The 24823-nt window shown below is 48.1% G+C and overlaps 2 protein-coding genes across 2 annotated transcripts in view; both read right to left on the bottom strand.

The window, feature by feature from the left end:
* Positions 1–11558, bottom strand: part of CACNA1S (calcium voltage-gated channel subunit alpha1 S) — a 61477-nt gene extending 49919 nt beyond the window's left edge. The window contains 2 exon segments of the mRNA XM_054517261.1: positions 5768–5873; positions 11293–11558. Coding sequence (XP_054373236.1) covers positions 5768–5873; positions 11293–11453 — 267 coding nt within the window. The 5' untranslated portion in view covers positions 11454–11558.
* A 9310-nt stretch (positions 11559–20868) lies between these two features.
* Positions 20869–23232, bottom strand: LYZ (lysozyme). The gene is made up of 4 exons (XM_036398339.2): positions 23052–23232; positions 22551–22709; positions 22277–22355; positions 20869–21843 (listed from the first exon to the last, which is right to left on the bottom strand). Exons 1-4 carry the CDS (start codon positions 23203–23205, stop codon positions 21783–21785), a joined length of 453 nt encoding a protein of 150 aa, XP_036254232.1. The 5' UTR covers positions 23206–23232; the 3' UTR covers positions 20869–21782.
* Positions 23233–24823: the final 1591 nt, after the last annotated feature.

Consider the following 24823-nt stretch of genomic DNA (forward strand, 5'->3'; position numbering starts at 1 on the left):
ATCACACACCCACATTCCTGTCACTGAATTGTACCTGAGGCTTTGTCCAGGCTTTGGAAACAGGAATTCCCCAACCCCAGGGCTGAGATACAACCCAAAATGGGGTTTGCAGAAGCATACTGCTTGCCATCAAACATTTGTGCTACCTAAAATCCCTAAAGCCATTATGTGTGTCACTGTCATATTTTCTGGAAAAAATCTCTTTGCCAGGATTTCTTCTCCTGGGAAGCTGAGAAGCCTCAGAGAGAAATGAAAACAATAATTATCTGATTGCTTCTCCTGTGTTTGCTGCTTTGGAATGTGGTTGGAGATTGTTTATCCAACAGGTGGTTGTTTGATTGGTTTCATGTGAATTGTTTTTACTTAATGACCAATCACCATCAGCTGTGTCAGGACCCTGGCAGCAGTTGTGAGTTGTAATTAGTACCTTGTTAAGCCTTCTGTAAGTATCCTTTCTCTATTCTTTAGTATAGCATTCTTTAATATAATATAAATACATAAAATAATAAATTAGCCTTCTAAGAACATGGAGTCAGATTTATCATTTCCTTCCTGCCACAGGGGACCCCAAAAATACCACAATGTGTGACACCAGCAGCATGCCTGCACACAGGGCTACTTAAATTGAATATTTAAATAAGTAGCACACCTGTGCTACTTAAATTGTCTTGACAGTTTGAGGTCCATCTCTGTCCCCCACTCCCTAGGCCTCCCATGTCCTACCTGACATTCCTACAAAGCCCATAGGGCTGAGGACAGCTGCTTTGGGGTGGCCTGACAGGGTGGCCTCCCTCCAAGCTGTCACCCTTGAGTCCCACTGATGGGGAAAAACTTTAAATTGAAAATTTACAGAGAATACATTTAAATATTAGGAAAAAATCTTGCCCTGTGAGGGTGCTGAGACCCTGGCACAGGTGCCCAGAGCAGCTGGGGCTGCCCCTGGATCCCTGGAGGTGTCCAAGGCCAGGCTGGACAGGGCTGGGACCAACCTGGGACAGTGGAGGTGTCCCCCATGGTGGGGTGGAATGAGATGGGCTTGAAGGTCCCTTCCAAGCCAAACCATTCTATAATAAATATAAATTATAATATAAATATATTATAATATAATGTAAGATATTATAATATAAATATAAACACAAATATTAGAAATAAAGATAAATTATAAATAGAAATCAATATGAATTATTCTATAATAAATGCAAATACCTGCAATATCTCAGAGCTGGCTGAGCCCCAGCTCAGCCCACTCAGGTCAGGGCTGCTCCTGGGCTCCCCTGGCAGGGGAGCTGCTGTGCCCAGGGCTGTGGTGTCCCCTGAGCCCAGGGCTGGCTCTGGGCTCCCCGAGTGTCCCAGGGCTCAGCACCAGCACTGAGCATCCTCACACTGAAGGGGCAGCTGAAGGATTCACACTGAGTGAGGGGGAGCAGAGTTTGGGGCCTGGCCACTCCTCCTGCTCCCTCCTGTGTGGTCCCAGCCAAAGAAAATCTCTGAAACACCAAATAATGAAAGAGATATGAAATACATCTTTCAAATAATGAAATATAATGGGTTTCGATTCGATTTTAGGAAAAAATCCTTCCCTGTGAGGGTGGGCAGGCCCTGGCACAGGTGCCCAGAGCAGCTGAGGCTGCCCCTGGATCCCTGGCAGTGCCCAAGGCCAGGCTGGGACCAACCTGGGACAGTGGAAGGTGTCCCTGGCCATGAGAGGGGGTAGAATGAGCCTCCTGACCCAAACCATGTTACAATTCTATGTTTCTATGAAAACCAGGTATTTCAGTGTGTGCAGCATGTCAAACACCACCCTCTGGAGCTGCAGAAATGGCTCAGCTGCCCTGGCAGATGAACTGTACTCTAAATTTGACTTTATTTCCTCACTGCTCATAAACAGAGGTCGGGCAGCCAGGTCACACACAGCCATCTGTATTTTCTTGGCTGAATCCCTGTGAATAACCTGCCTTGCTAAACACACTCTGAAGCTGCTTGCTCCTGGAGTAAGGTTTCCAGTGAAAAACAGTGGGATTTGAAACTCTGGAAACTCAAGTAAAAGTGAAAATAAATGCTGTGAATTATTGAACAAGTTGAAAAGTCAAAATAATTTCATCAGAGTTGAAGAAAATGTTGTGATTCCATTAGAAAAAGACAAAATCAGATACAAACAGGATTAAAAAAACCCTTCTGGATCAAAAGAAATCTAATATAGAAAGAATAATGAAATGTGTTGAAATTAAACAACTGTACTTCTTCCAGGACAAAGTGGATTCTTAGAAAATAATATGTTTATGGTTATTTCATTATTTTCATTTTTATGGTATTTCATTTTTTCACCCCCCCATAAATGAGTTCTGATTAACCAAGCTTTCATGAGACTAATTCTAGGTTTACCTAGTGTAGACTCTGACTGCAGCTCTTCCCTGGCTGGAAACTCAGAGTGGCTGCTCTGCAGGTTTTCCAGTCCTGCAGCAAGGCAGTGGCAGCAGAGCTCTCCTAGGAATCCTCTCCTCCTGAGATTCTCTTTGTGATGCCTTAGGAGTTCAGCTTTTATAGTTTCTATCTGTTTGTAATCCTGTAATTTTTTGGTGTATAACTCCAAACTCCTTATAGAGTGTTTTTCCCATTTGGGGCAGACACAACAATTCCTCTCCAGGCCTGGCAATCAAGGACACCTCACTGCCTCAGGCCCCAGGGATGGAAACAAAAGTGACTTGGGGGAGCAAACTTGAGCTAAATGACTTCATTAGCTGAAGCTGTAATTGGCAGATTAACCCCCAATATGCAAATGGACCAAACTTATAAAAGTGTGCAAATCCATCTCCATTTTGGGTATAGCCCCTGGGGGGTTTCCTCTGCCCAAAATGTACCTGAAGGCCCCTCAATAAATTGAACTGCTTTTTATTCTCTTGATTTTTTTCCAGCCTCTGTTTTTAGGAGCCCAAAAAGGCATCACCAGTGGAGCACTCTTTTTAGAGTGGCTGTCCCTGCTCTGGGCTGCAGGAGCCTGTCCTGAGGAGGCTGGGGCTGGCCAGGCCCTGCACACCCTCAGCACTGAGCCCTCACCAGAGGGACCCTCAGTCCTGCCTCCCAGTATCACTGTCACTGCTTTTAATGGAGGGGTGGGACTCTTTTGGGGCTAAGAATGATTTATTGCTCAGGTAAACATCAGTCTCAGAGGCTGTGAGATTTTAGAGGAGCAGGCAGGCAGCCATAGCTCAAGAGCAATCACAAGTTTCTTTGTTACAAGGCAATATAGAACTTTCTAAACCAATGGACAGTTGTTACAGGGTTTATTTTGCTTTTCTAACCTATCACCTTTACTTAATTCTACTGCACTGTGGATAATTTTATCCAGTGGCTTCTGTCTCACATGTACACAGATGCTTCTATTATAACTTCTAAACTCCCAACCTACTCCGTACTATTACATTACTACACTATAAACCCTTCACCATCTTATCAATCCAGTTTCCCACTTACTTAAGGCAGATTCTTACTTACAACCATAGAAACATAAGTTTATGATTTTTCTACTTAATGCCTGTGTATTGTATTTTTACATCAATCCAAGCTTCTCCCAAGGCTGCAAATCAAACCCTGCAGTGTCTGTGAAAGTTGCTGTTTTTCTGATTTCCACACACAAAAAGCGTGGGGCAACGTCCTCACTGCCCTGACTCAGTTTCCCCTCCTACATTTTGCCTTCTCAATAATTTCAACATCTTTTTATAAACTCAACCTTCTCCAAGGAGGATTGGGCAATGAAGAGACAGAAAAGGGACAGGGAGAGATTAAACACATCACAGCACCTCTCTGCTGCAGGAAAATGCCTCCACAAGCCTTTCTCCACTACCTGCAGGCTGCAGGTTCTTTGCTACTTTTCTCTGCCAAGGTCAGGATTCAATGTGTGAGATGATATTTCATGTTGGGACTCAGATGTTTATCAGTTCTTATCTCTGTCACAGTCTCACAAACCCTGAGTTCTACAGCACTTCACTCTAACAAACTAAAAATGGAGCCCTGTCTCTCTCTACAAGGCCTTTTAAGGATAAACTGTCCAATTAAGAAATGACACCTAAATTATTTTTAATTTTAACCCAATAACCAACCTCCCATGGCCTGAAATGTGGGCTTTTTTATCCAATTTCACAAAATCACCCAAACCCATGGAGAAGGAGGAGAAGAAGGAGCCGCCTCTGCCCTAAAACCTCCATCTTGCTTTATCTATATTACTGTATTCCAAACCCTAAACTCTAAGTTTCCCACCCTGTGATATCACACACTTCTACTCAAACTCCACACCCACAATCCCAGTTCTACCATTCCATTTTGGAAGCTTCTCCACAGCCTCAGGTCCATGCAGTGTTCTCCTGGGGGTCAGTGCCTGGCAGCACAGAAAGTCTGAAATTCTCAGCACCCAGGGTTCCAACAGCAGCCTGTGCTGAGCATAGCCTGATGCCCCAGGTGATGGTGCCTGGCTAAATTCTCAGCTGGCTTTGCTCCTCCAAAGGCACCAGAACATGGTGACAAAGGGACAGCAAGCAGGAATGAAAGAACAGCAGCCTGGGGCTACCTGGCTCTGGACACCAATTGCTGTGGCAACAGGCTGAAACATCCCCCAGTAGGGTGCAGCATAAGTAATCCATTGGACAAAAAATAAAAAGAGACGGAATTTCATTGATGCAATGAATTTCCATCACTTGGTCCTTCCCATGGGAAAGCTCCTGGGGCAGCATCAGCCCCTCTGGGAGCCCTGTGGGGCCAGGGCCACTTCACCCCTTATCCCCACCCACACCTGGGCTTCCCCCAGCTCTGCCCCACAGGGCTCAGCCTCATCCCAAGCCCTCTCCCAGAGGGAATTTCCATCCCCTCTGTCCCCATGGCCAGCCTGCCCCAGCCTTGCTTTCCTCTTTTACCCCTCCCCTGAGGTAACAGCACCTCCCAGAGCCTGCTGTGCCCCCCAGCCAGGGAAGAACCCCAAACCAGCCTGAGGGGTTAGGGAGGCTGGTCAGACCAGCCAGGAGCATGAAGGAACACCCCAGGATCTCACCCTCCTCATCCTGAGGAGTCCTGGAACCCCATTTCATTAAAAGGGGGATTTAGGTGTTTGGATTCAGTCATTATACTCAGTCTCTCAATGGAAATCAATGTGGATTGAACCACAGTGGGGATCTGAAGAGTAGAAAGGTGTGGCAATCTAAAAATAGTGTAAATTGTTGATCTGGGACACATCAAAACATCATATTCCAGGAAAACTGGAGCAACTGTGGAAGAATATGGAATAATGATTAGAAAGGAGTAACCTTTCTGCCTAACAGAAACAGGTTTTCTTCCTCTCTTAAATAAAAGATAACAAAATTAAAATAGAGTTTTGAAAGGGAAAGGTCAGAAAAAATTATTCCAAAATGCTGCAGCAAACCATTTAAGCCTTTCTGGAACAGGATGTTTCTTTTTGAAAGTGTGATAAAAAATAAATCAGAGGACATTTTTTCCTTCATTGGCATCAATTCTTCCTTCATGTCTACTCCACACACAACCTGCTGCCTTTGATCTCTACCCAGGGGTGCTTTCAGCCCCTCTGAAAACCCATTTTGCAGTCACTTCTTCCCAGCCCTGCCTCCCAGTGACTGCAGCAGCTTTGGCTGGACCAACACTGCCTGACACCCCCCTGGGGCAGCACCCCCAGAGCAGCTTGTGCCACCCTGCAGCTGTGTCACCCCAAGCCACCAGCCCCAGAGAGCCCTCAGGGCTGCAGGAAGGGCTCCAGGGTGCTCCTTACCAGGCTGGAGTTGGCAATGTTGGTGTCATCCTCAGGCATGGGCAGGTAGATGGCCAGAGCAACACAGTTGGCAAAGATGGTGAGGAGGATGATGATCTCGAAGGGTCTATGAGGAAGTGTTAAGGAGTGCAGACAGGAAAGAAAAAGCAAAATAACCCCACCCCTGTCCTGTCCTATTTAGGGCTATTTAAAGGGGGTCCAGCTCCTTTAAGAAAGAATACAAGCTCTACGAGCAGATAAATATTGATTTCCCAATTATACTGTGGGCCCTCAAGCAGCCATCAACAAAGAGTGTGTTAAAGCTACACACACTGTACACTACAAAAATATAAGAACTTTATGACTCCCTCCCCATTAACAGGCTAACCTATATTTAAATAGGAGAATTAATGCTAGAATGAGTAACCAGGGTCCTCCCTCTATGAAGCAAGCTTACATCTGTACATTATTAACAAATCACCAATACACGACAAACCAAACAAGCAGAGTATTAAATATCTTGTTAACCTGACAGAGGAGAGTCCATTAAGAAAGATTAAAACCTGTAAAAGGAACTAGGCAAACCCATCAAGGCCCAATTGTTTACCAAAAACACAGCCTTCAGCAAACCAAAAACAAGTATGGAAGGTGATGCCTGCCTGGTGTGGAGAACCAACCCCACCATGGGGGCAGAGCACAGAAAGCAGCCAGAGCTCAGCCTCAGCACATCCTCAGGGCCAGGACACTGGGGTCAGCTTTGCCACAGGACAAAGGGATGGGAGAGCTGGCAGCTTCCCCCTCCTCATCCTTCAGTGAACCACCCTGAAGGGCCAGGAGCCTTTTGCAGAATGCAGGCACTGAACCTGTGGAAGAGGTTTTACAGCAACTTCTGTGAGCCAGAGGGAAGTTTGATAAGAGGATCCACGTTTACCCCTGAAAGAATTTTCTACCATAGAAACCAAGAAAGAAAGAAGGATAAATAAGAGAAATCTGCAACTGCCTATTCCAATGAGCACTTTGTCTTTACTGACCAATGAGTAAACTTATGGGTTCTGTAAGAATGCATAAGAAGCATGTATGCTAGAATAAAAACAGTTGGAGGCGTTCTGGAAGTGGAGTGTTGCTCTGCATTGTCTCAGCTAGGACATGAACCCAAGCATCCCCTCCAGAGCAGGCAGGCCCCAGTTCCCTCTGCACTTGGCATCCATGAGGGAGACTCCTGCTGCTCGGGTCTCACAGGGGCTCCATGGCCCCAGCTGAAGGTCTCTGGGACAGGGCAGCTCATCCAGGGGCTCCTGTGGCACACCATCCCCAGGTGTCCTACAGCCATGGTGGCCCAGGACAGGCAGTACTGCTGTGCCTGTCCCCAGGAGTGAGCACAGCCTGAGGGCTGTCCCACCCCTTCAAGGTAGAAATTGTGCTGTTTGAGCCCTATAACACCTCAGAATAAAAGGGATGACTTTACTATTTCCCATGAAGACCCTGGTTCAGGCACTGGGTCACTCTCAGGCTCCTGCTACTGTCACTGCTTTGCTGGGCCTTGAAACCTCTTGGGCAAGCTTCAGCTCTCACCTTCCTGAAGCCTCCAAAGAGCTCAAACTCTGTCTCCAGGGCCTCATTTGCAGCCAGGCTCTCCCTTCAGGGATCCCCACTCTCTGTTTCCTACAGCATTCTCCCTTGAGGGCTGCCTTGGGCTCTGGTGGCCACACCACTGTGCAGCCCAGTATGACAGAGCAAGGGGCACCGTGCTGTCCACAGCAGCCTGAGTGCTGTCAGCTCTGTCCTGGACTCATCACAGGCTTCGTTTCCTTTTCTGAACCTTTCTATCCATCAACCTGATGACACTTTAAAAACTGAACTCAGCTGGGAAAGCTGCTCCCCTTTGTGTCCAGGTAATGAGGCAGAGCCCAGGGTCTGGAGCTTCCCTGCCTGCTTGGGCAGGGCAAGACAAGCCCTCCTTGAAGGGTGACCTCCACTGGAGCTCCTGTAACTGGAGCTGAAATCCACTTGCTGCCTGTGATTCTGGCACAGTTATGAGGCAGAAATGCAGTGGGACAGATTGAACCAAAAAACAGACATGTGGATAACTGGGGACAGTGTCTCTGCCTCCTGCCACTGACACAGAGCCTCAGCATCCTCCTCATCTCCTTGTCTTGCAATCTGACTTCTTTCTGTTCAGCACACAGCATCCAAGGGCCCCCACATCTGCCTTGCAGCAGGAATTAGGCCTCTGTGGTCCTCCAGGGTTCCCACAATCCTCCCCCATCTGCCTTGAAGTTCTCCTGGCTACAGAATGACCTGAAATACCAGCGTGTGTCACAAAGTGAGACACATCCCAACAACCATCAGGCTGTTGGACTGCCTTGCACACAACACCCAGTAAACTGCAGAACATTCAATTTCCTTGTTCTGATGAACGTATTTCTTGAGATGTGAGCAAATTTCAGCAGAAAACACCCTCTGCCTCAAGTCAGCCTTTCGCCCACCCTGGGCTGAGTGGAGTGATGCTCCCCACACTTCAACTGCTTGAAAAAGACCCCAGCCCACCCCTGTGGCTCAGCTTTGTGCTCTGACAGCAGCAGCCACACAGCAGTGATGGGCCCAGGGAACAGGAACCCATACTGCCACACAGAACCAACAGCCCAGGCATGGCAGTCAGATTTTCTGGAAAAATCCCTTTACCCAGCATTTCTCTACTGGGAAGCTGAGAAGCCTCAGAGAAAAAGGAAAACAATATTATCTCATTTGCTTCTCCTGTGTTTTGCTGCTTGGAGATTGGTATCTTCTGTGAATTGTTTTGACTCATTGGCCAGTTGGGGCCAAGCTGTGTCGGACTCTGAAGAGAGAGTCACAAGTTCTTCATTAGTATCTTTTTAGCCTTCTGTCTGTATCCTTACTGTAGTCTTTAGTATAGTTTAGTTATTATTCTTTTATATAATATAGTATCATAAAATCATAAATTAGCCTTCTAAGAACATGGAATCAGATTCATCATTCCTTCCAATGACGGGGTCCCAGAAAATACCACAACCAGGTACCCACACACAAGAGGGCCACAGCTAATCTCCCCTTGGCAGCCTGCATGGCCCTGCAGACCATAATAACTCAGAGGAACTGGAACGACCCGACCCTGTCACATACCCTGGTCTCTGAGTGAGGGCAGCCAGGTGCAGCTGGGTATAAATACAGGCAGGCACTGCAGAAACCTGATTCCCTGGATCGTTTGTCCTGCACAGGTCAGAGCCACCTGCACATGCCACCGTGCTGGGGGCACCCACTCATCCCCTGTGGTGTTGTGAGGTCCCCAGAACGAGGTGAGAGATGAGAATTGGACTCCATGTTCTCAGAAGGCTGAATATTATATTATATTATATTATATTATATTATATTATATTATATTATATTATATTATATTATATTATATATATTATATATTCTAAAACTACACTAAAGAAAGAGAAAGGAGACATCAGAAGCCTAGAAAAGAATAAATAATAAAAACCCATGACTGACTCACAGAGTCAGACACAGCCGGCTGTGATTGGCCATTAATTAAAAACAATTCATGTGTTTGGATAAACAATCTCCAGACCACATTCAAGAGGAGCAAAACATGGAGAAGCTCAGGCTTCCCATCTTCCCAGGAGAAGAAATCCTGGCAAAGGGATTTTTCAGAAAATGTCATGGTGCCAGTCCCCCTCCAGAGCACTGAGGTAGGGAAGACCCTCCCTGTGCTGTGCACTTGCTCTGGCACATGCTGGCCCAGCAGAAGAATGTGTTTGAGCATGCTGCAAGATGTAAATCCTATTTCCAGCTCCTCCCTATAGTATTTAGGGAGCCCCTGATATAAGGAAATTATTGGTATTTAATTCTATTGATTTAGAAGGTTGAATAATTGTTTTATTAAAAATATATCATATCATATTATATCATATTATACTATATTATACTATATTATAGTAAAGATATACTATACTAAAGAAATATTAAAAGAATATTATATTATACTACATAAAATATATATTTTAAAGAAAATCTCGTGACTGTCACTAGACAGTCAGGTATAGGGGTTTTTTTTAATTGGCTAAGGAAATAAAATAATCTTTAGTAGAATTTAATTACTAATTCTCTTTTGGTGAACTGTTTTCTTAACACATTTTACATGTGTAAAAACAACAGGAGCTGAGAATAGAGATAAGAATTGTTCTCTTTTTTCTCTCTTCATTTCTTCAGGAAAAATCCTGTGAGAGAATGATGTCTCTCTCTGTTCAGAGCATGTGAGTGCCACACCTCCCCTGCCACTCAGGCACACACACAAGTTTCCTCCTTTCTCAGTGCCCATTTAAGACACAGACCCAGTTCCCTTCTGTGCCCACAGAACCATCATTTCTCGAGCCAGAGACACAGAAAATGAGAGCTCCCCCATTTTGGCCCTGCTCCCACTCCTGGAGGGCAGAGAGTCCCCTTGCAGCAAAGGAATGAGGTCTCAGCCTCCAGCAGCACCAGAGCTGTGAGCATGCCCTCATGCCTGCCAACAGGGCTTTGGACAAAGCAGCATCCCTGGGCATGGTTTTGGTGTTCCCACAGCAACACAGCCAGCCTAAGGTGACCAAGCCACCTCCCAGAGTGAAGCCTGGCCAGGGGTGGGATCATCTTGCCAAGGCCAGGAGCACACAGATAAGGGTCAGTAACTAAAATGAGAAAAGATGTGGTGGAAGAGCTTGATTCTGTTGCCCAGTCCATCATTTTTGCTACAGCCCAAACGTTTCGCTGAAATCAAAGTGAAAATTTTCATCTCCCACTCTCTTCCTTTACATAAAATATGGATGAACAAAGTTCTAGTTTCTGGATGCATGGCAGAAACATGCCATCTTGGTATTTCTGAGCTGCAATGCCCCAGTGAAAAGGTCAAAAAGCAACACCCAAACTACAACACTAAGCCAAAGGCACAAAGAAGGACTATCCTTCTGAACAGTAGCACCCACAAAAAGCCTTCACCTGTGACAGCAGTACCAGGGAGGGATGGGAAAGGGGGCTGAGAGGACAATGGAGTCAGCAAGGATTTGGGGGAGGCCCCCCACCAGGGCAGAGCACAGCTGTGGGATCAGATTGTGCTACACACAAAGAGCCATCCCAAGCAACTCACCAGGGTCTTGCTACCACCCCCAAGCCTCCAGAGTATCACATTGTCCCCACTGACCCCATCCCCACCTCTGCCACACCAAACCCCCTCCCCTCTCAGCAGTCTGTCCCCCATTGCTCCCCAGCACACAATACACACAACACATTCACTGCCCCCAGTCCCTTGGCCCAGGCTGTCCCTGCCTGTCCCTGTCCCACCCCACCCAAGGCCTGACCCACTCCTCAGCCCAGCTTTCCCCAGCCAGCACAGCCATTGCCTTTGCCATGCATCCTGCAGGGCTCCCTGGGTGCCTCGCTGCCTGATGAGACAGTGCAAGCTGGAACAGGCTGCCAGCTCTCCCCAGCAGCCCACCAGGCTCACAGGCCACACACACACTGCTGCCAGCCCTGCAGCCACAGGATACTTCCACTCCACGATGCTGATGCAGGCCTTCCTCAGGGGGTTCTCCAGGGTGAGGCAGAACAGAGCCCTGGGTGGACGAGGAGCTATCGGTGGTACCGGCTTCTTGGACTTCTCCTTCTGCTGCCTCTTCTTCACGTCACCCTGGGGAGAAGAGGGCTCCATGGTGTTGCTCCCCTAGCTGTCTGCTCCCCTCCTGCCCTGCAGTGGAGCCCCCCTTCCCCAGGTCCCAGAGCTCCTCTGGCTCTGTCCCCTCCGCGCAGCCGGGGAGGCGCTGGGGGAGTGGGGGCTGGAGCCTGCACTCGCATGTACAAACACACAAAGCATGAGTTTAAATTTAGATCCCAGCCTGGCTCTGGGTGCTGTCCCAGCTCCTGAGGGCCCCTGCAGCTGTTCCCTCTTTACCCAGCACATGGGGAGTTGGGCGAGTGCTTGGCGTGCCACGGGCTGGGCTGGGGGTGGGACAGGCTGGCCACTGCCTCCAACAGAGGAGCACCCGTGTCCGAGGTCAGCTCTGTCCTCAGTCCCCATCGTGTCCCGGCTCGGCTCTGTCCCCAGGTCCCCACCTGCACCTTGTCCTGGCTCAGCTCTGTCCCCAGGTCCCCACTGTGTCCCTGATCAGCTCTGTCCCCATCTGCACCTTGTCCCAGGTCAGCTCTGTCCCCAGGTCCCCACCTGCACCCTGTCCCGGCTCAGCTCTGTCCCCAGGTCAGCTCTGTCCCTGTGTCCCCGCCGTGTCTCAGGTCAGCTCTGTCCCAGGTCAGCTCTGTCCCCAGGTCAGCTCTGTCCCTATGTCCCCACCATGTCTCGGCTCAGCTCTGTCCCCATCTGCACCGTGTCCCGGCTCAGCTCTGTCCCCAGGTCCCCACCTGCACCGTGTCCTGGCTCAGCTCTGTCCCCACATCCCCACCTGCACTGTGCCCCAGGTCAGCTCCATCCCCAGGTCTCCACCTGCACCCTGTCCCAGCTCAGCTCTGTCCCCAGCTCAGCTCTGTCCCCAGGTCCCCACCTGCACCTTGTCCCGGCTCTGCTCTGTCCCCAGGTCCCCACCGTGTCCCTGATCAGCTCTGTCCCCATCTGCACCTTGTCCCGCCTCAGCTCTGTCCCCAGGTCCCCAGCTGCAGCGTGTCCCAGGTCAGCTCTGTCCCCAGGTCAGCTCTGTCCCTATGTCCCCACCGTGTCCCGGCTCAGCTCTGTCCCCAGGTCAGCTCTGTCCCTACGTCCCCACCGTGTCCTGGCTCAGCTCTGTCCCTACGTCCCCACCGTGTCCCGGCTCAGCTCTGTCCCAGGTCAGCTCTGTCCCCAGGTCAGCTCTGTCCCTATATCCCCACCGTGTCCCGGCTCAGCTCTGTCCCCAGGTCCCCACCCGCACCGGGAAGCAGCCGGGCTGCCCAGGGCAAATGTGCATTTGCTGAATCTCATCCTGCAGGGTGAGATGGAGCAGCCAGCTCTGGCCAGCTCCCAAGGACAGTTTCCCCCCTCATCTCATCAGCCCCTCCTCTGCAGGATTTCACCTGTGCACACCTGGACCATGTGATACTGGGGCTGTAGGGCCTTCGAGGCTGGGTCCGTTTCACTTAGGACACCCCAATCTCAGAGCTCCAGGGAATCATGGTGAGCCCAAAAAGTGCTCAGGCTTGTGTTATATGGTCTCCTCAGTCTCATAAGCTCTTGGAGATCTGTATCACACCCAAGATAGCTCAGCTACCTTGGAAAGCATAAAATCAGCAGGATGGCTTCAGTAGCAGTGTTGGAAACAGAAAAGTTTTAATAAAAGGCAAAATAACAAAACTCTTTACAGAGAAAAACTGAGCCAGGTGCAAGAGGTTCTTGCTCCTGGTAAAACACCTCACAAAAGTGATTAGTTTCTTTGTTCTTTCTTTTCTACTAAATTGCTTAGGTGGGACTTTTTAGCTCCTGTCCGATTGGTTATCCTTAAGTTGGAGGTGAAGTCCCCAAAGTCTTGTGAGGTGTGTTTTTACCTAATTGAAGAAGCAAACCTCTGGGCGTTTTTCCTTTTTAAAGAGACAAAAGATAGTTTTATCACTCTGTAAACAAAAGACACATTCCTATAGACTTGCTTTTCTGGAGGCACAGAGGAAACCCTTGGCTGGCATTGGTCACTTAACCACTTGCTTAGCCTTACCAAGGTAAGTTCTGCATGCAGGGTGTGGAGGATGTCTGGGGATGCAGGAACCCAACCAGCCTGATGATGCCTTGTAAAGGCTGACCTAGAACAGAGAATCCCTAAAGAATAAAGTAGGGATTTATTAAGAGGTCTCAAATAGATCCACCTTGGGCAGCACAACCCAAAGTGGTCACAAAATGGATGACAGGTCATGGGGTCTCACACTTTTATAAGTTCTGGTCCATTTGCATATTGGAGTTAATTGTCCAATTACAGCTTTACCTCATGCAGTCCCATCCTTCTTGTTTTTCTCCCTTCATTCCACGTTGTTTGTGCTCTTGGGCCTGAGATTTGGATCAGCTGTCCTTGGGTCCCCAGCTAGAGAAGGAATTGTTTTGTCTACCTATTCTGTGGAAAGAGCTCAACATCCCCTAATATGAAGCCTAGACTTACACACTAAAGCAGAATAGAATCTGAAAAATATAAAGCTAAAACCTGAGGCATCACTAGGCTGGATTGTGTCTTGCCAAGCCCTGCTGGGCTTGGGAAAGCCTGACTGGATGAATGGTAACCCCTGAGCTGAGGTAAGGAGAGAGGCAGGTTATCAGCACCTTCCACAGCAGGCGACTGAGGCACCAGAAGTGTTATTCATGGGGGTTTTCCTAGGGTTTTCTAAACTGTCAGCAAACTAACTGCAGCCATCTAATGTTCCACAGCAAATGTTGTACAGATGTTACAGCTGTTGTGACTGCCCAGCTGTGCCCCACTCCACCTGAGGCACCCCAGGGTGCTGCTCCACCCAGGGCACTGTGCTGCCTTGCTCACAGCTTCCTCTCCCTGCCTTTGTGGGGTCATTCTGCCAGGCAGGGAAATGCTTGCCAAGTATGCAGCCAGCTGTGCTGGAGGCCAGAAGGGAGTGACTGGGGAGCCCAGGGCAGGGAAAGCAACTCCTGCAGCTGCTGTAGCCAGTTTTGATGTCCTTTGGAGGAGGATGCCCTCGGTTGTGAAGGGGTTCACAGAATCACGGAATGGTTTGTGTTGGAAGGGACCTTACGGATTATCTCATCCTAAACCCCCTGCCATGGCCAAGGGCAGCCTGCACTAGGGTTAAATCAGCAATCTGCCCCCTTCTACACCACTCTGCCGTGCAAATGAAAGTCAAATCATTTCTGCTGCGGGGTCCAGCCCTGTTTCCGTGTGAGGCAGATCCCTCTTCTCACTCAGCCGTCATTTTCCCCTAAACCCCAAGTGCAAGGCAGGAGCCCTATTCCCCTGCTGCCGGTGCAGAAGAGCCTGTGCAGGGACAGCAAGGCCGCGGGGCCCATCTAGCGGGGATCTCCAGGACGAGCATCTGGGACACCCTGGAACCCGAGGGGGAGGGCGGCCGGGCTGGGCAGGGCATCCCCGCAGCAGCCCCGAACCGCCCGGAGCCCCGCCGGGAGCTGTTGGCACATGTCGGATTAACCCCTTTTGTGACCCACAGATGGGGCAACTGAGAGGCGTTTTAAAACCTTTTATTCTATTTTTAGCCTCGTGTGAAGAGTGAGACAATACAGATGTTATAATTCACACTATCACAATCAGAAGCCAATTATTTCCTAATTACAATACTTATAAGCATTTCTTGGCCTATCAGCTTTAGCCACACCATGCTGCAAATGCCTTAAAGCCAGTCATCTGAAATTGTCCCTCGTGGGTCTTAATACAATGCATCTTTCATAGTTCTATTTCTCAAAGGATCCAGTCTTATTTCTAAGGCCATCCTTTGAGACTTGTTTCTAGTTCCATTTCTTTCTCAGCAATGTCTGTCCTATTCCATGGCATTACTCAGTCAGCATTTCTTATCCCAAGGTTTGCATACAGATGCACACTGTGTGAGCCTTCTGTCAGGCTTTGTAATTTCTAACTGGCACAGGGCACCAAACCCGGCCCACGGCTCTAGCACCCACGGACAGCGCTCTGCCCGTCGGAGCCGCTCCCTACCTGCCCGACAGAGACTCCTTCCTCGTGGAACCTCCTCACAGCCGCTCTCCTCTTCCTCGCACACTTCTGGGCGTGCACGTTCCTCTCCCGCTCCATCACCGCCCCGGCACGGCCTGGGGAGGGTCCCAAAGACATGGGCTGGGATGGGGATCTGACTCCCGCAGGTGCATCTCCTGCTGCCGTGACGTGCCGAGCCGTGCCGAGCCGAGCCGAGGCGAGCCGAGCCGAGCCGAGCCGAGCCGAACCGAGCCGAGCCGAGCCGAACCGAGCCGAACCGAGCCGAACCGAGCCGAGCCGAGCCGAGCCGAGCCGAGCCGAGCCGAGCCGAGCCGAGCCGAGCCGAGCCGAGCCGAGCCGAGCCAAAAGCTGCGGTACACCCTCGCCCGCCGCCGCTGCCGGCCCCACTGCCGCCCCTCTCCGGCCCCGCAGCTCCGCCCGCCCTCGCTCCCGGAGCTGCTGCGGTACCGAGCGGTTCTGTCTCCGCACGGGACTCGCTCCTGGAGCGGAGCAGCACCTCGGGCCGCCTCTGGGTGCGGGGCGGCGGGGACAGCGAGTGCCGGTGCCCGCAGCTGGGGAGATGCTGGGAGAGCTGCGGGGCAGGCAGAGGCGCTGGGCTGGCTCTGCAGCCGTGTGTGCACACGGATCCGCTCGTGTGTGTGTCTGTGTGTCTGTGTGTCTGTGTTTTTCCACCCAAGGACTGAGGGATGATTAGCCAGAGGGGAGCAGGATGAGGCTTTGGGGCTGCTGGTGTTCCTGTCATCTCTGTGGCCAGACACACATTGGGTGTGATAGGTGAGGAATGCCATGGGTGACCCTCACAATTAAAGGCAAATATTATGTATATGTTAAGAGAAGTTTTATAGTTATGTTTTACACCCCCCTTGCGTTGTTATCAGGGGTGACCTGGCTTTGGGACATTTGGGAGGGTTGGCTCGTTACTATGGCAACAGCTGACCCCCAATCAAGATTTAAGGAAGTGACCTCCACCACTGGACAGCAAAGAAGGATGGAACAGATGGACAGAACTTCGGGAGTGGCTAAAGGGTTAAAAGGCAAAACCTCCATTGTGTGGGTGAGCACATGGTGGGGAAAATCCTTTGCTGCCAGTGCTGTAATATTTTCTCCATTCAGTCTTCTGTTGTATTTTTGATAAGGTTTTAATAAACCTTTTAAATGTTTTGGAAGTGAGTATCCTTTCTCACATGGGTATGTCCATGTGTCTGTACGTGCACACACATGTGTATAGTTGTGTGTGCCCACTGATGTCACCAGTGAATGGTTTGGCCACTCAAAGGTACTGGCAAAAATCAGATTTTACTGCAAATTTGTGAAAGTGCAACTTAAGGGAGTTGAATTATGATGTTCACCCTGTTGCTGGCTACATGGCTGAAGTATGCATAGGAAAAACAGACTGGAATCCATTTAGGATGATTTACATGAAGGAGATTTTACATTTACTGAGGATGCAAAAGGGTGAGGGTACAAAAAAGATAGTGGTGCAAAAGGGTTTAGCAGCACTCAGACATGGACTGATTTAACAATTAAACATTCAATAGCATTTTTTACACTTTAACAGCGCTTACTAACAGATTCATGATAAAAGCGTTCATAGCAGAATCAAATCACACACATTCAGAGATGCGTACATCTGTACTGATCTGTGCAGAGGAACCTGCCAAAAATTCCCCTTGGCTTCAGTGAAATGTGTCACATCCCTTAGTGATTCTCAAAGGTGGGGATTGCACCTTGAGGGCTGTCAGGGGTGGGGGATTGGTAAGGGAACCAAAGAATGAAGAACAAATCAGCATTGAAGGCAAAGGGATCAACAACCAGTAGGAGATCAAATACTAAGAATTGTGTCATTTAAGACCAATGAGCGAGAATTTCTTTGGGGCTTTGTATAAATATGTGAAAATCTGCTAAAGAGGCATGTGTGACAGAATGAATCTCACTGCACAACCCAGGCACGTGTGGATGAAATAATTTCTGTTGCACATCCTGGCCAGAATAAAGTAATGACTAAATTCTCTTTCCTATCACATCTTTCCTATCAATTCCAAGTTTTCATCCTGGCCATAATCCAAGTTGGGAACAATGGTACCATTCTACTTAAGTTAGAACTCAGGTAAATGATTTACCAAGGCTAACAGGGATAACTGTTAGCAGTTATCCTTTGTTATCCTCTGTTTTCCATCTTGGTTGGTCACTGAAGACTCCTGCTCTTGGAACCCTGGATGCTGAGAATTTCAGACTTTCTGTGCTGACAGGCACTGACCCCCAAGAGAACACTGCATTTGACCTTTGGAGAAGGCTTCCAAAATGGAATGATAGAACTGGGATTGTGGGTGTGGAGTTTGAGTAGAAGTGTGTCACATCACAGGGTTGAAATCTTAGAGTTTAAGGTTTTGGAATACAGTAATATAGATAAAGCAAGATGGAGGTTTTAGGGCAGAGGCTGCTCCTTCTTCACCTTCTTCTTCACTTTCTTCTCCATTGGTTTCGGTGATTTTGTGTAATTGGATAAAAAAGTCCACATTGTGGGCTTGGTTGTGGGTGGTTGGTTATTGGGTTAAAAATAAAAATAATTTAGGTGTCATTTCTTAATTGGATAGTTTATCCTTAAAAGGCCTTGTAGAGAGAGGGACAGGGCTCCATTTTTAGTTTGTTTTTAGTTAGAGTGCTGTAGAACTCAGAGTTTGTGAGACTGTGACAGAGATAAGAACTGATAAAAATCTGAGTCCAAGCAAGAAATACCATCTCACACATTTAATCCTGACCTTGGCAGAAAAAAAGAAGCAAAGAATCAGCATCCTGTTGCAGTCAGAATTATTCCCACCTTTACCATGCTCCAATATAGTCAGGGACACTTTAGCACTCAACTGGTACAGTCAAGGGGATGCTTTAAGAACCTATAAATGAAAAAAACACACACTTTTGAGATAATATTAGTTGAGGAGGTAATAAAAAGCTGGTCTTTATTGGAGGCCTTCAGGAGCAGTTATGAAAAAGTGTCCATAAAAGCCTGCCTCCCACAGGGTGAACACAGTTTTATAAGTTTAGCAAATTATCATAATTGACTAGAATTCCCAATTAGAAGCACAGGTGATGAGGTAATTCCCCCTTCTGGTTCAACCCTGTGATGGGTTTTCACTGGCTAAACACTATCAGCAACAACAAACAGAACCAGAGACCCAGTGACAGCCAGAACCACAGACCCAGTGACAGCCAGAACCACAGACCCAGTGACCCAGAACCACAGACCCACAGACCCAGTGACCCAGAACCACAGATCCAGAACCACAGACCCACAGACAGCCAGAACCACAGACCCAGAACCACAGACCCACAGACCCAGTGACCCAGAACCACAGATCCAGAACCACAGACCCACAGACAACCAGAACCACAGACCCACAGATCCAGTGACCCAGAACCACAGACCCAGAACCACAGACCCACAGACAACCAGAACCACAGACCCAGTGACCCAGTGACCCAGAACCACAGATCCAGAACCACAGACCCACAGACCCAGTGACCCAGAACCACAGATCCAGAACCACAGACCCACAGACAGCCAGAACCACAGACCCACAGATCCAATGACCCAGAACCACAGATCCAGAACCACAGAGCCAGTGACAGTCAGAACTACAGAACCAGTGACAGCCAGAACCACAGACCCACTGACCCAGTGACCCTGAACCACAGACCCACAGACCCAGAACCACAGACTCAGTGACCCAGAACCACTGACCCAGCTCCAGTCCCAGCCCCACTTACTCAGTCCCAGTCCCAATCCCATTCCCAGTCCCATTCCCAGTCCCAGCCCCACTTACTCAGTCCCAGTCCCAGTCCCAGTCCCAGTCCCAATCCCATTCCCAGTCCCATTCCCAGTCCCAGCCCCACTTACCCATTCCCAGTCCCATTCCCAGCCCCACAGTCCCAGCCCCAGCTCGTCTGCCTCAGGCGGTGTTGGCGGACAGGGGAGAGGGAGAAGGGGCTCCCTCACAAACAAGCCCACAGGACAGTCGGGCCCGGTGCCCCTCAGGGTGGCAGCAGAGATGGAGAAGGGGCTTCCTCAGAAACACATCCACAGGCCACCATCTGGGATGCTCCTTTTGAGATACAAGATCACAATAGTGTATAGAATTGTGATGGAATAATTTGGAATACAAATTGCTGATGAGAAAAAAAATTGGAAATAGAAACTGCTGAAAAATATGATGAGTACCCCTATAAATACCTGTAACCCTCAATTATCGGTGTGCAGCTGGAGGGAAAACTTCCCCCACTGTACCCAGCGCTGTATTGCTCATACTTTACCATACTAAATAATAAATTGATTGCTGCTTGAGTATTTGCCTAGTCAAGCTTCTTATTCATAACATTTATTAAATAATCAAAGTATGAATTTGGAAAAAGCCAGAAGCAATCTCGACTCTGAGCCAGGCAATCAGGGTCGGGGAGACTCAGGATTTGGCCTCTATCACACCAAAGTCCATGTGGGTCTCCAAAATGTCATTTCTGGGGTCTGTTTTACACAGTCTTTTGGGCTCTGGAAGGGGCTCTTCTTTAGCATATTTTAGCATACTATCAGAGTTTTTCTTTCTTGCTGCCACGCTTCCCAGAACCGGTGGATAATTCCTGGAATCCTGTCAGGTGAAAATTTTCTGGGATAAACTTCTGATGATGCCTATCAAATGCCTCCTGCCTCCTTGTCAGATGGAAAGAAATCCCTTGAAATATCCATCCCTGGAGGCAGTGTCCTCCTGGTGTTGGAATCTCCATTCTTATCACGTAGCCTATTACTGCTTGTTGCCTGACATTGGCTTTGTACACAAAATGCTGGGGTTTCATTTCCTTTAGCACAAATTATTTTATAACATATCTCACTCTAAGGGAGATGGGGTTGGGGACCCGTTCCCAGTGAGGCTGGGTGATGGAAAGGTCCCAGTTCCTTGCAAACAAACTCTCACCCACGGTAAGGAGAAGCAGGGCAGGACAAAATTTGCACAGAGGCAGCAAATCCTCTGGGCAGCAACAGTCCAGCACCAAAACCCCACCTGTCTCCACTGTGGTCCCAAGAGAGAGCACAAGAGAGCTGAGCTTCACCCTGATCCCCCAGCCAAAATCTTGCAGCATGTCTGCCCTTCCCTAGAGAAACCCCCCAGCTAAGAGACTGCAAACTGCACCCCTTCCCTGGCCACTTTATCCACATCTTTTGTCTCTCCAATATCTGTGTCTTCGTTTGAGAGTTTCCCCAGGACAATCTGTGCTCCCATCTCTTAGGCAACAAATGGGAGGAAAATTCCATGAGAGAAAGAAAATGAAAAATCCTAACCTCCAACACTGGGGAAAGGGGAAGAGGGACTTCAAGCAAGGCTTACTTTGAGCTTTTTTTTTTTAAGATGCAGCCATCTAAACAAACATGCCTTTAATGGTTGGTTTATACATTCACACAAGACATGAGTTTAAACATCCCTTTATTGAATAAGCACCAAAGAAGTCATTGCTCCCCTAGCAACAGCAGAAAGCACATGAAGCAGTAAACATGTTTTTTCCAGTGTTAGCACCTTTCATTCATGCCGTGTTTCTGAATCCAGCTTTCATTTGGAAAAAGGACTTGTAAACTAAACAGCAAAACATTTCCCTTCCCTAACAGCCTTTCCAACCCATCATTTCCTCACAGAGTTGCTGCCTGCACTCTAGACTGTGTTTGATTGACTTCCTCAAAGAATGATAAGAAATGCTGTATTCCCTCAGGCCAGATGCCCAAATGTTTCAGTGCCCTATCCCTCATACCAGCCAGGGGCAGATGCTCAGATTAATTTAAGGAGCAATGTCATGTTTCAGCATAGTTTTCTCTCTCTGTCCATGGTCTGTCTCAATCAGTGATTGTCTTGGTCATAAGGCAACATAATTCTGCACATCTTACACAATGTTAATGAAACTTTTGTATTTCCTCACTACAGACACTCCAATAGGAATGGGCAAAAAAATAAAGGGGAAGGAGGAGAGGAGGAAGGGAGTGGTGAAGGAGAACAGAGAAAGAAACAAAAGGAGAGAGGAACCCTAAATCTTGGTAAACCCTGTTAGGGCAACAAAATCTTGAGTCAGGATTATGCAAGTAAATCAAGGCTGAAACTCTGTCGTGGCTAATTGCTATGCCTGTTTTTATTAAGCTGTGAGCTGTAAGTTCTCTGTTTGCATTGCAGCAGTGTGAAAGCCTCCAAAGTTAGCACTAGCCAGTACCCACTCTATCTTAATAATATACTGCTTTTAATTCCCCACACCCATGCGTTTCCCTGGCCTCCTCTCCAAACGCTGTCATTCTCCATCTCTGGTGGTCCTGAGGAAATGATCCACACCTGTGCAGCGATTTAGCAACCCCTGACAAAGGAACTCAGGTCTCTGCCCCGGCAATTGTTTTTCCAGCCATACCTGAAAAAACAAATACATTACACACAGTAATTTGAGGAGTTAGATTATGATTGAATTGGTCATGAAAACAGAGTTGGTTAATCTTTGAGAGTCCTGGATGAAGACTCTTCCCTGAAAGTTACAAATAAATTAATCCCATCTGAAAGTTACAAATAAATGGAAATTATTATGAGCTCAATCTAAGCAAGCTGGGGGAAGGGGAAGAGAACAAAAAGGAGATCTCTGGGAGAGGAGGGAAATTTAGGGAATTAGAGCAGATGCTGTGAGGCAGGATTCCTATCTTCTCCTTTCAGCTTTAGGGGAAGGACTGTGCTAAACTGCACCAAATCCAGCTTCCCATCCATTGATCCCCCTGCCTCCCTCAGTCAATAGCAGGACTGTCTTTGATCTGCTCTGCCCACTCTGCCCCAGTGTCCACTGCAAATATCCTTACCAGGGACTGAGGCCATGAGCCTCCCGGGCAATCTTCTTGGCACACCGAATGTCATCCTCAAGATTATCATCTTGCAGTTCTGTGGAGAAGGGAGAAAACATCAGTGTGGAGGAAAGCAGGGCAGAGGGAGAGCAAGGACAGACTGGCAGAAGGAAAGGTGGGCACTGAGAAGATGGGTGGGGGAAGCACAGACAGAAATGCCCAGAGCAGCTGCTAGGCAGGTGCTTTCATGGAATGAACAAAGAAAGGTTCTTTGTTCTGTCCTACCACTTACTTGAGCAACTGATGCGGCAGGCATTCTTGGATCCAGGGGTCCTGCCATCATTGCACCAGTACTTGCTGTTGATCTGGAAGATGCCATAGTCCCTGCTTGGGCCATTGTCATTGTATGCTTTTGTGTTATAGCTACTCTCATATTTCACCAGGCACATCCCTGCAGGAGGAAGAGAGATCCCAGAGAAGAACATTAAGGAATGCTGAGGGTAAATAAGAGGAAAGATATGAAAGTATCCAGGATGAATGAAGTGCAGGAGAAGTAATTGAACTGGTGATATCATAACCTTGAGAATTGGATGGGTAAATTCTTGGAAGGACAAAGCTCTAGATGGGTATTTGCTGTGTGAACTATAGAAGGGAGCAAGGAAGGGGAGGACAAAACTATGAAGTCAAAGAAATGGAGGGACAGAACAGTAGTGCTGGAAGATGAAAAAGAAGAGAGGGACAAAGGTGGTACAGGCAGAGAAGTGCTGTGGCAGCTCATTCTCATTATACTCACAGTCAGCAACAGTTGTGCCTTCGAAGCCCTGAAAGCCATTCCGACGCAGGATCTTCACCATCTCACATTTGGGAATTATTTTTCCCTGGGTGCCTGGCAGAGCCAGGCTAAGGAAAACAAGAAGAAAGCCAAGGAAGAGCGTTGACTTTCTCATCTTGCAGTCCACAGCAAGATGTGCCAAAGCAGCTCGAACTGCCTGTCTGCCAGGACTGCTGGCAATGCCAGCCTTTTATTCGTGCTCCCAGGGGGAGGATCAGCTGGTTGAGCAAGCGTATCTGGGAAGTCTGGGCAGTCTTTACAGTAACAAGCCAATAAGGAAGTGGGCCAAACTCCAAAACAAGCTCCAAAAGAACTCCAAAATTCCTGTAAGGTGCCAGTACTTATTTCACTGGTCCTTCAAGACTGAGGCATATGTTTTCCCCAGACACCCCAGCAATCCTCAGTTGGATATTATTCCAAATGTCATGGCTGTAGTTCCCTGGTGAGTGTCATGGTTATTCCAATTGTCATGGCTGTAGTTCCCTGGTGTTAGTGTCATGGTTTAACACCAACAATCTGATAAGTCACTCAATCTCTCCCACCCTGGTGGGATGAGAAAGGTAAAAGTTAGAAAGCTTTTGGGTTGAGACACAGGCAGATTAATGGGGAAAGAAAAAGCCACACATGCAAGAAAAAGCAAAATAAAGAGGAAACACACTCCTTCCCATCAGCAGGGAGATGTTCAGCCACCTCCAGGAAACCAGGCTCCACCACATTAGCAGTGGTTCAGGAAGACAAACCCCATCATTCCAAACATCCCACTCCTTCCTTCTTCTTCCCTCAGGTTTATACTTTGAGCAGGACACTACTCATGATCTGGGATATGCTGTGGTCACTGGGGGTCAGTTGTCTTGGCTGCATCCCCCATCATGGTCTAGCAATAATATTCCCCAATTTAGTACTCCCATTGAAAAGTCTACAAGCTGCTCCTCTCACCTTCTCCAATCCCAGGTTGAGATAAAAAGAATTTACTGGGAATGACAATGAGTTAAGAATCTACCATGAAAAATGCCCTTGAATAGAACCTCCTGTGAAGGAGGTGAAGAAGGAGTAGCCAACTTTATGTTCTTAATTCAGCTTCCTACTATCCCTTGTAAAATATTTCTGAACAATAAACTACATACAACAGAAACAAGATTTATTATGTTTTTGTTTGCATGGACTGTATATTACAAGCCATGGCTGATCACTGGACATTAACTTCATTGGTCACTACCTCAAGTGGTCACTACCACTACATTGGCTGCCTTTGACATCAATTTTCTTTCTCCTACTGTATGCATCAAAAAGCTCAAGAAAATAAGGATAAGAAAAGATCTTGAAAGGTAAAAATAAAAAGAGGCAATGGTTATCAAAGACATAAAGATAAGAAGATATGGCACAGCTGAGTAGCTCTCATATTATTGTGTCTGATGAAGAAATAACAAAAGATGACTGTGCTGGGTGTGGCTGAGGTAATTTCCCTCCCAGTGGCTGGCATGGGGCTGTATTTTGGATTTGTGCTGAATGTAGGGATGATAATGGAGATGTTTTTGTTATTGCTGAGCAGTGCTCACACAGAGCCAAGACCTTTTCTGCTTTTCATACTGCCAGGCTGGCAAGGGGGCTGGGGGTGTGTGGGGAGCTGGGAGGGGACACAGCGGGGACAGATGACCCAAAGTGACCAAAGGCATGTCCAGGCCATATGACACCATGCTCAGTACCCAAAGTGGGGGGCAGAAGGAAGGAGGGGA

This window comes from Molothrus ater, chromosome 25 (assembly GCF_012460135.2).
Source record: "Molothrus ater isolate BHLD 08-10-18 breed brown headed cowbird chromosome 25, BPBGC_Mater_1.1, whole genome shotgun sequence".
Lineage (NCBI taxonomy): Eukaryota > Metazoa > Chordata > Aves > Passeriformes > Icteridae > Molothrus > Molothrus ater.

What these genes read in the sequence shown, in the direction of transcription:
- LYZ (XM_036398339.2), bottom strand. Translation starts at nt 23,205, where the DNA reads ATGAGAAAGTCAACGCTCTTCCTTGGCTTTCTTCTTGTTTTCCTTAGC. An exon ending in CTGCCGCATCAGTTGCTCAA is followed by an intron (nt 22,356 to 22,550) that starts GTAAGTGGTAGG and finishes CCTTCTCCACAG; the next exon opens with AACTGCAAGATGATAATCTT. An exon ending in GCTCATGGCCTCAGTCCCTG is followed by an intron (nt 21,844 to 22,276) that starts GTAAGGATATTT and finishes TTGTTTTTTCAG; the next exon opens with GTATGGCTGGAAAAACAATT.